Source organism: Linepithema humile, chromosome 4 (assembly GCF_040581485.1).
Source record: "Linepithema humile isolate Giens D197 chromosome 4, Lhum_UNIL_v1.0, whole genome shotgun sequence".
In the NCBI taxonomy this organism is placed as follows: domain Eukaryota; kingdom Metazoa; phylum Arthropoda; class Insecta; order Hymenoptera; family Formicidae; genus Linepithema; species Linepithema humile.
Window position 1 is genome coordinate 11,103,652 of NC_090131.1, and position 11,043 is coordinate 11,114,694.

Here is an 11,043-nt window from a genome sequence, read left to right on the forward strand (position 1 = left end):
AATCTTTGTATTCATTAATTATAGAATTTATTCAGTGTATGTGTGTGTGTAAAAATAAATAGTGTTTAAGATTTTGTTACGAATTGGTTGAGTCTCTGTCGCACTCCTTACAAATCCTGCGCTTTGTATTTACGTCTCTCTCGCTCGCAAACATTTGTTGGTCCTTCGAGTCGGATACATCGCCGAACTCCGCGCGTTCGTGAGTGCACTCTGACGTCGGAACAGCAAAAATGAGCAGTGAATTCAGCGCCCTGCTGAACGGCCAGCGTGATCTCCACGGTTGCATGTCCCGTTTTGTAGACAACCTAAAAAAGATGGGAGCAAGTAACATCACGCAAAGCGCCATCGAAACACGTATTAAGCTGTTAGATCAGATGTGGGCCAAGTTCGAGACGCAGTACGATCTCATTCGCGCTGCATACAAGGAGAGGTACGATGAGAGTAAGTACGTTACGTCAAACTTCTTCGAGATCGCTGAGAACACTTACGTGCAGCAACGCAGCGCGCTCGCCGAGTACCTCAAGCGATTCCAGGTTGCCACAATAACACCAGCTCCGACCGGGGAGTGAAGTAACGAGCATACCTCGAAAACCGCGTTGCCTCGCATCAAACTGCCACAGTTTTCAGGGGCGTACGAAGATTGGCCAACTTTCCGCGACCTCTTCCTATCGGTCATCGGAGACAACTCGTCAATATCCAATGTCGAGCGGTTCCATTACCTCTGATCGTGTCTGCAGGGGTCCACTAAAAAGTTAATTCGACTGTTAACTGTGACCGGCGAGAATTACACCCGCGCGTGGGCTCTCTTAGAGAAGCACTACAAAAATAAAAAGGAACTGATACGCTCCAATTTCGCCACATTTACCGCCATGGCGAAAATGAAGGCAGATACCGCTGAAGAGCTCAGCCGCGTCTATCACGCTGTGACCGCTGCCGTGAACGCCCAGGAGAGCATCGGGAAGCCCAACGAAACTCACGGCATGGATCTCTTCAATCACCTGATCATCGACCTGTTCGATCCTCGCACACGACTCGAGTGGAAGTCATCAACCTGTGACTCCTTCAACCCTCCAGAGTACGACACACTGCTGAACTTTCTCAGTAAGCGGATCCTCACACTGAACGCCGCGAAGCCGAGGAGCGCCGCGAAGGTCACCAGCGACGCCTCACGATCCGCGAAGTCGCACTTCGTCAAGCACGGGTCCAGCTCTTCACTGTGTCCTCTGCAAGAAGCACCACTCTATCATGCAGTGCAGTGGGTTCAAGGCAAAGTCCGCAAGTGACCGGAAGTCCTTCGTTGAAACAAACAAATTGTGCTACAACTGCCTCGGCAACCACCCAGTCGCACGGTGCCAGTCGACAAAGAACTGTTTCACGTGTAAAGTACGCCATCACACCATGCTACACGACGCCCACACGTCACCCAAACCCGCTGAGGTCACTGCACTGTCCGCAACAAGGGAGAAAAATGATGGCAAGGCCATCCTTCTCGCCACCGCTCGGGTGCTCGTCGCCGATCGCCATGGAGACACCTACGAAGTTCGAATCCTGATTGATCAAGGTTCGGAAGTGTCCATCATCTCCGAAGCTCTGGCACAGAGGTTGCAGCTGCTGCGATCCCGCAGCAAGGTATCGATCGTCGGAGTCGGAGGTGCACAATCAGGATTGACCCGCGGAAGGGTCACTCTAGAGCTCACCTCAGGGTAACCGGAGCAAAACTCAGCGCCATGACCTTCGTACTTCCGCGCCTCTCGCTATACCGAGGCTCCACCAGGGAGAGCCCGGGTGCTTGGCGACACGTCCAAGGACTCCCGCTAGCTGACCCACAGTACTACGCCAGTGATCCCATTGAACTGCTTCTCGGAGCCGAAGTTTGCTCGGTCATCTTCGAGGACGGCCTCCGCAAGGGCGGGCCTCAGGCTCCGATCGCATAGCGGACATTGGGATGGATTCTGTCGGGAGGTTGCAGAGTAACATCCCCGAACTCGCAACGTAGCTCGCTCCAATGCACTGCCGACCATGACCTGGCCGAGCTATTGCAGCGCTTCTGAGAGCAAGAAAAGGAGCCTTCCGCCCCCGCCGCATTCACGCCTGAAGAACAACGTTGCGAGGACTTCTTGCAAACTCACGAGCGCACCCCCGAAGGGCGATACGTGGTGTGACTGCCATTTTCCTCCGCTCCAACGGCGCTCGGCGAAACTCGCAGACCAGCCGAGCGACTCCTCGTAGCGATGGAGAGGAAGTGCGCTCAAGATTTGCGGTTCGGTAAGCTCTACCGCACGTTCATGCACGAATACCACGACTTGCAGCATATGGAACTCGCGAATGCACCACTGGGAAAGGAGGAACACACGTGCTACTTGCCGCACCATGGGGTGCTCCGCGAGTCAAGTGCCACCACAAAGCTTCGAGTCGTCTTCAACGGGTCACAACGCACAAGGTCTGGTGAGTTACTGAACGCACACTTTTTTGTTGGCACGAATCTTCTGCCCGCGCTCTCCGACGTCGTGCTGCGCTGGCGATGGCACCGTTTCGCCATGATCGCAGACATCGAGAAAATGTACCGGCAAATCATTGTGCACCCTAGCGATTGCGATTTCCAGCGAATACTCTGGAGACACGACGTCGCCGACGACGTGTGCAAATACCGGCTCACAACCGTGACATACGGCCTCGCGTGTGCACCATTCCTCGCAATCCGAACTCTTCGGCAACTCGCAGACGACGAACGATCACGATATCCCCGCGGCGCTCCGGTCCTGCACCGCGACTGCTATGTCGACGACGTCGTTACGGGAGCTCACACGTTGCCCGATGCGATTGCAACCTGCAAGGAGCTCCGTGAATTGTGCACGGCGGGCGGGTTTCCGCTCAAAAAATGGGGTTCGAACTGCGAGGCAATCCTGGACGAGATCCCTCAGGAGCACCGGACTCAAACAGCACCGCACTCATGGCAGACCGACAGTCACTCCACCCTCGGCTTGCGTTGGCACCCAGCCGAAGGCAGTTTCGCGTTCACGATTCACCCGCGCACTCTCAGTGAATTTACAAAACGGCGCGTCCTCGCGGAGACAGTGAGGCTCTTCGATCCACTGGGATGGCTCTCTCCCGTAGTGATCCGCGCGAAAATCCTCATTCAATCAGCTTGGCTACGGCACCTGGACTGGGACACATCTCTTCCGCCGTCTGACGCCCATCAGAGGCAGCAGTTTTTCGCCGAGTTACCGTCGCTCGACCAGGTTAGGATGAGTCACTGGCTTGGCACCGGTGCCGAGGGCGCGCACACCGAGGTGCACGGATTCGCCGACGCGTCAGAACGAGGATACGCCGCGGCCGCGTACCTCCGTGTCACGCAGCGCGGAAGCATGTCGATCCACTTGCTAACCGCAAAAAGCAAGGTCGCCCGTAAAACAAATGACTTTTCCGCGTCTCGAGCTGTGCGCGGCCACTCTGCTGACGACACTCACGCTACACGTCCGCACCACGCTGAGCCTGTCCGCCGCGCCCGTGCATCTGTGGTCAGACTCAAAGGTGACACTGCACTGGATCCAAGGGCACGCCTCACGCTGAAAAACGTACGTGGCGAACCGCGTGTTGCAGATACAGCTGCAACTCCCAGACGCGCAATGACACCATGTCCCTGGGCGAGACAACCCAGCGGACTGCCTCCAGGGGGATCGCACCGAGCGAGTTCCTCCATCATCCGCTCTGGTAGGCAGGGTCACCAAGAAATTCTTTACAAAAATCAGTTAATTTCTTAAATTTTTTAAATTTTTGGCGGCCATATTGGATCCGCCATTTTAGTTTAGACTTATGTGACAGTGCACAGATAAACAGAGTACTCGAAAGTGTTAATTGGAAGAGAAAAACGTCGAATGAATAATCGCTACACTTGAATAATTACCGTTTTTATTATTTTTTTTCGGTTTTCTAAAATTTTAAGTATGATCCAATTGAATTTGATAATTTTGTCACGCGCCATTGGAAAGCTTACATTTTTTTGTAAATTTTAAAATTTTTTCAAAAATTTTTAGATCAAATAGAAAATGGGCAGCATGGGTGTAAAGTTGAGAAAGAATGCCCCATATATATATATATATATAAAATTTATTTATTTAATGCTATTATCTTTGCAGTAAGAACAGACGAAACAATTGAGATAGAAGAAGATATGGAAAATATTGATGTTAAAGAAGAGAAAACTTCAAAAAACAAAGGACGGAAAAGGAAGAGTACAAGTGATGATTTATTAGCTAAGTTGAATAGTAGAGAAGAAGCCAAAGAGCGTAGACATCTTGAGAAACAAACAATTCAACGTGAGAGTATAACCGTTTTCAAGAATGTCATGAACGAGTTACTGAAAAAACTCTGAGTCCAAGAAATACTTTAACTTAGAAATCTTCAATATATTAATTATAAGACCAAATGTTATATTATGTTTTAAATATTTTCTACTAGTTGAACCTGTGATATTCTTCGCTACGCTGTGATTTATGTTGTACCTTTTCTTGTCCGCTTGTCCGATTTCAGGACAAGCAATATACATATATTTAAAGAATATCTGTAAGGTTAGAACATTAAGTACAAATTAATTAAATATAAAAGGTATCATAGTATATTTTTTGCGAAAGTTTATCATAGCTAGACTATTGACTAGTAAAAGGTCAGGAACTTAATGTTATGTTCTTTTTATTTACACTCTAAGTATATTATGTGTTTTCATAATCTAAAAGTTTATAAATATCTTATTTTTGTTTAATTTAACATTCTATGTTTAAATACTAGAATCTACCAAAGCCAATAATATTAATAGAATATGATACTCCTTCGGCTGTCTCTAATACAAAAAAATAAAAGAAACAACATTCCTACACTACTATGATGAATTACTCAAAAAATTACTTGACCGTTATATAGTACAAATAACTATTAATGAAATTTTTAATATGTTAGAGGTTTGTGGGGAGAAATAAACACGAAGATGCAGCTCGATTAAAGTTATCACTTTATTAATGAACAGAAGAGCGATGAGCGCACGTGTGCTCACGACGACAGATCATAGAAAAGACTAACTGGTTAAGAAAGGCGTCGCGGTAGACGCGTTAATCGCCGTACGGTAGCGCCCCACGCGCAACGCTGAACAAACGGACAACTTTCAACTTTTAACATTCCCCCTCGTTTATGCGGGGGTGGAATTTTGTCTGTCCTAACAGGGTTAGGCATTTCCGGTGCTTTGGTCCGGGCAGACCCTTTGTGAGCACGTCTGCGGCCATGTCCTCAGTCGGCATGTATCTTAGCTCGATGTTGTGGTTCCTCACGGCCTCGCGTACAAAATGATGTCAAATGTCAATGTGCTTCGTGCGGGAGTGGAACACCGGATTGGCCACGAGCTTCTGTGCACCTATATTATCGGACAATAGTGTGATGTTCGCTAAATTATTAAAACCGAGTTCCAACAGGAACCGCCGTAAATAGATCGCTTCCTTCGACGCCTTGCAAATTCCCATGTATTCTGCCTCCGTTGAGGATAGAGCAACGGTTTGCTGTTTTTGAGATTCCCATGTCACGATTCCGCTGGCAAGGATGAAGGCGAAACCAGTGTATGACCTCCTATCCTCGAAGCAGTTCGCCCAGTCGGCGTCAACGTATCCGATAAGAGAGCGACCCGACCGTTTGTAAGAGATGCCGAGATCCGGCGTCCCTCGCAGGTAACGTAGTACTCGTTTGGCGGCGGATCAGTAAGCTTCGCCGTAGCAGTCATTAAATCTGCTTAACCAACTGACTGTGTGGGCAATGTCGGGTCTCGTTGCTACTGCCAGGTACATTAGTGCGCCCACAAGTTCGCGATAAGGTATCTTCCTCAATTCTTCGGCGCTCTTTGTGTCACGTTCGTTGTCTTTTGACGACTTTGAACCGGGGTCCATGGGCGTAGAGACTGGTTTGCAATCCGACATTCCGAAACGCGCTAGGACTTCCTCCAGGTAGCTCCTTTGATGGATTAGGTAGCCGTTGTCTCGTCGGATAAACTCCAAACCCAAACACCTTTTTACTTCGCCGAACTCTTTGATGGAGAAACTCTTTCCTAATCCGGCCTTGATTCTCGATATTTCCGATCTATTCTGTGACGCGAGCAGAATATCGTCCACATAAACAACGATTATAGTCAGATCTCCCCCTTGACCACGAAAGTAAACACAGGGGTCGCTCTTGGATTGGGATGCTCCCAGGCTTTTGAGCTCTCGGTCTAAACGAGTGTGCCACTGTCTTCCGGCTTGGCGTAGCCCGTACAAGGCCTTTTTCAGCAGGCACACCTTGTCGCCCGTACGGAGCGCCTCAAGCATTCTTTTAGCCTTTTCACAAGTTTTTCACTCTTTGGGTTCAATCTGTGCAATGTGTTCTAGAATCTCTTCGGTCATTTCCGGAGGCTCCATGTAAATTGTCTCTTCCAAGGAACCGTTGAGGTACGCCGCCGTGACGTCGATTTGTTCCATCACCATCTCGTATTCCGACGCCAGCGCCGTGGCGAGGCGAATGGAACTCAGGCGAGCAACGGGGGAGAAGGTTTCGCCAAAATCTACTCCGGGACGTTGTGTAAACCCTCTGGCCATGACCCTTGTCTTTTTCGCTTCTAGGCTTCCATCAGCGAAGTATTTGTTCCTCAAGACGATCCTGCTACTTATGACCTCTTGATTCTTTGGACGATCGACGATCTCCCAGGTATCGCTCTCGACGATATTCTTTAGCTCCTTGGCCATGGACCGGTGCCACTCTTCCGCATTTATGCTCGATACCGCCTGGGACAGGGGTATCTCCGCCAGGAATGCTTCTTCGGTCCACTCGGCTGATTCAACGAGGTTGTACTCCTTGCGAGGACGGCCTCTGTTGCCGGTCATGACCTTTCGCGGCCTCCCAGGGCCTCTCTTTAATTCAGGCTGTATTTCTGCCGCGTTATGCTGATCTTCTTCTATGTCTTCCCGATCCGCCTCGGGTGCAATAGGAATTATGGGAACATCGAGCACTGAAAATTCAACGTGGAATTCCGGTTCTGGCGTGGGATCGACGCTCGTACAGTTGGGGAAATGTGACGCTTCGCCTCGGTTGAAGTTGTCGGGTTCGACCAACTTGATGTCGCGGGCAATTTCCACCTTCTGGTCCCCGGAGACCCACACTCGGTATCCTTTTGAGTGTTCGGAGTAGCCGAGCAGAATACCTTCTTTTGACCTCTCGTCGAACTTACCCTTGTTTGGCGACTTGTCGAGGATGAGGACTTTGCTTCCGAATTCCTTCAAATGTTGGATGTCCGGCTTTTCTCCGTGCCAGATCTCATAAGGAATCTTTCCGTCCAGCGACTTGGACGGGCACCTGTTCCGTATGTAGTTAGCTGCAGCAACAGCTTCCGCCCAGAACGATTTCGGGAGACCAGATTGGATGAGAAGGCACCTCGCAGTCTTAACTAGCGTCCTGTTGCGACGTTCCGCTACTCCGTTTTGCTCCGGATTGTGCGGAATGGTCAGACGTCGCCGGATTCTGTGTTTGTCCAGGTGGTCGTTAAACTCCTTGTTTAGGTACTCCGTACCGTTGTCGGTCTGCAAACATTTGATTTTTGTACCCTTTTGATTTTCAAGGAGCGACTTAACTTTGATAAATTCTTTGAAAACTTCGCTTTTGTGCTTAATAAAACGCACTTCGCACCAGCGTGAACGGTCATCTATAAATATTACAAAATACTTAGCCTTTCCGTGGGACTCGATCCTCATGGGTCCGCAAACGTCCGAATGCACCAGTTGCAATATGGTTGAGGTCCGCTTCGATTTTTGTGGAAAGGGAGTTCGCGTCATCTTTCCACATGGACAAATGCTGCACTCTGAGTCTGTCGTCTTCCCAATGCTAAGCTTCTCGTAGATTCCGTTTCGTGCTGCCTCGACAAGGTCCTTGAAATTTAGGTGACCGAGTCGACAATGCCACTGCACCAGACTGTCGACGGCTTTCCGCGTTTCAGTACTTGCTTTGCAATCCTCGGTGCTGTCGAAATTTACGTATAATAATATAGGCCGTTTGTGCGTTTCGCCATTAGTATTAATTCGCCGCGTTTGTTTAAGACTTTTGCCGTATTCTTATCGAAGATAACTGTGTAACCTCTGTCTGCTATCTTGCCTGAAAGTAGGTTTGTGCGTAGATCCGGCACAAATAGCGCGTCTTGTAGGCCAACGTTGCTTTTGCGTTTTCGCGAAATCGCAGGGAGATATTACCGTGAGCCTCGATCGCCGCTGCAGAATTAATGGCTAAATTTAGCTTTCCACAGACAGTTTCTGTAATATCTGAGAACCTGCTTCGATCTCCGCACACATGCGACGAACAACCGCTGTCGAGACACCACAACACGTCGCGATCGCAGCGCTCGGCGTGAAGAGCGCTCTCTTCCGTCTTATTAACACTTACGACAGCGGAACCGAAGAATAGAACGTTCTCGGCACTTTTTGCCGTCTGCTGTTTGTCGTCGCTACCTTTGCGACATTCGGAGGCTTTATGTCCAAGTTTTTGACATTTGAAGCACTTTATTTTAGAACCGTATGATTGTTCGTCCGATTTCTTGGGTTCGCGTTTGCCGCTGCCGCCCTTGTTCCCGCCGCGATTTCTATACACTGGTTTACCGACCATTATGGCGTTCGTCGTGTCGTCACTCACGTTTCCCCGCGCGTCAGATTCTTCAACGATCTTTACACGTAATATTTCGGGCGTTGGTAGGTTGCCACGGGATTCTATTGCGCACCGAAAATTTTCGAAACGGGACGGTAGACTATAAAGCAATAGTATGGCTAGCAAATCGGCATTGATATCAACGTTCATGTCACTCAGTTTATCTACGGCGTCGAAAAATTTTCTTAAATGTTCACGCACGTCTTCGCCGTCACGCATCCGTTGCAGAATTAACTGTTTTAATAGAGTTGCTTTTCGGGCTGGCCCGCGCGACTGATAAATGCCTTCTAATTTTTGCCATACCTTGCGTGACGTGGCACAACCCTTTACCTGCTTCAATTCTGATGCACTGATAGACAAAATGATGTCGGACTTAGCCTTATTGTTGTTCTTGATCCATTCTGCTTCTGCCCGCCGACTAGCTTCGTCATTTGGTACGACTTCCGGTTTGGCTTTAGCGCCGCTCACGTATTCCCATTCGTCGTTTTTCATGAGAAGGGCTTCCATGTGCATCTTCCATGTGTCATAGTTTGTCTTCGTTAAGGTCTCGATCCTAGCGATATCGTACGCAGCCATGTTGGATGTCGAAGACACTAATCACTGTTTTTTCTCTATGTGAGTAACCTCGCTTTTGCCACGCGTGATGTGACTCGATTAATTTGTGCACTACCTGGGCCCATAACCTGTTAGAGGTTCGTGGGGAGAAATAAACACGAAGATGCAGCTCGATTAAAGTTATCACTTTATTAATGAACAGAAGAGCGATGAGCGCGCGTGTGCTTACGACGACAGATCATAGAAAAGACTAACTGGTTAAGAAAGGCGTCACGGTAGACGCGTTAATCGCCGTACGATAGCGCCCCATGCGCAACGCTGAACAAACGGACAACTTTCAACTTCTAACATAATATGTACAAGTCAACAAAATTTTTTAGTAATTTGTAGTAGTGTAAAATTTGCGTATTTATTTTTTGAATAAATATGGAGTTTTTGTTTTAATAAAACAATAATACAATTTTTTCATGTTTTATGAAATTTTATTAAACACTGCCCAACTCTGCATATACAGGGTGTCCGACAATTGCTGAATCACCTCTCGGGTGTAGGTAGAGCGGGTTAAACCGAGCAGAAAAGTCCTCTACCGTTTTGCGATTTTCGCAATAATTAATGAGAAATTAATTAAAAAAGATCGGCCAATTTCCGCGAGTCTAACAAGGAGAACCCACGGTTGACTAATCACCGATTTTGATCCCCTTTAACATGGTTAATCTACGTCGAAAAATAGTTGATCCGTGTCCGAGCGTTTCGTCCAATGCGCCTTTTAAATTATATTTTTTTACATTTGAAATTTGGAACAATCGGCAATGTTGGGTATAAGATATAAAGAAAGACGCATTATCGATATGCCGTGTAGCGCTGTAAGTAAGCGTAAGACTAGTAGTAGTGAGGACCCATGATCGAAACCTGCGCTCCGCATTTAAAAAAAATTTTATTATTGTTTTTAACTATTTTATATGTACACGTAATATGCATTTAATATGTAAAAATAAATATTTGGGCATATATTTAGGTATATATTTTTTAGTATATTTATCTGTACAAAATAATAATTAAATAATTAAAATATTTGTTAGGAAAATATTTTTAATTTTATTTTTAAACAAAAATACAATTTATAATATAAGAATAAATGTTACTTTTAATGTTAGAATACATACATACATAATCATTTATATTTATTTTGTACATTGGGTCGGATGATATAAATCATAAAAATATGAAAAACATAAATATTTTCTACATACAGCACATCTTATGAATGCACACGCTGTGCAATCACATTTTGATAAACCAATTTTAAAAAAGCAAACTTTATTAACATTTAAAAAAACATTTCTTTCTGGTATAAATTTTGACGCATACCACGCATATTGTATCATATTTTTAAAAATGGGAGCGGATAATTGATAATGAATAAAGGAGTGAATTTTTATTGCATCTTCCTCGTAGACAATTGTCGATTATTTTGCAAGACTTGTACAGAATTCTGCAGTTTTTTGATAAAATTCTTAATTTGTCGGAAAAAGTATACGTCACATGGTTGGCAGTATGGAGTGCAATGAGGAGGAATAATTTCAATAGTTGAACTGCAATTTCCATCATCATCAGTAAAAATGCTATTAAAATATGCCGAATCTGTCTGACCTCCCCATGAGTCAAGAATAAGTAAAAATTCTTCCTTTTCACAATATTTTGTAAGAACATTTCTAACAAAACTGTCGAAATGATATTTTGTTAACTTCCCAGATTTCGATGCCGTGATAAATACATTTCCGTAATTTTTTG

The 11,043-nt window shown here is 46.4% G+C and overlaps 1 protein-coding gene across 1 annotated transcript; it reads left to right on the forward strand.

The window, feature by feature from the left end:
• Positions 1–230: 230 nt before the first annotated feature.
• Positions 231–2,001, forward strand: LOC136999500 (uncharacterized). Its single transcript, XM_067353840.1, has 2 exons — positions 231–533; positions 738–2,001. Exons 1-2 carry the CDS (start codon positions 231–233, stop codon positions 1,281–1,283), a joined length of 849 nt encoding a protein of 282 aa, XP_067209941.1. The 3' UTR covers positions 1,284–2,001.
• The last annotated feature ends 9,042 nt before the right edge of the window (positions 2,002–11,043 follow it).

Bases quoted from the DNA above. Each gene is read 5' to 3' on its own strand.
- LOC136999500 (XM_067353840.1), top strand. From the start codon at position 231: ATGAGCAGTGAATTCAGCGCCCTGCTGAACGGCCAGCGTGATCTCCAC. The intron at 534-737 runs GTTGCCACAATA...TCGTGTCTGCAG, and splicing joins AGTACCTCAAGCGATTCCAG to GGGTCCACTAAAAAGTTAAT.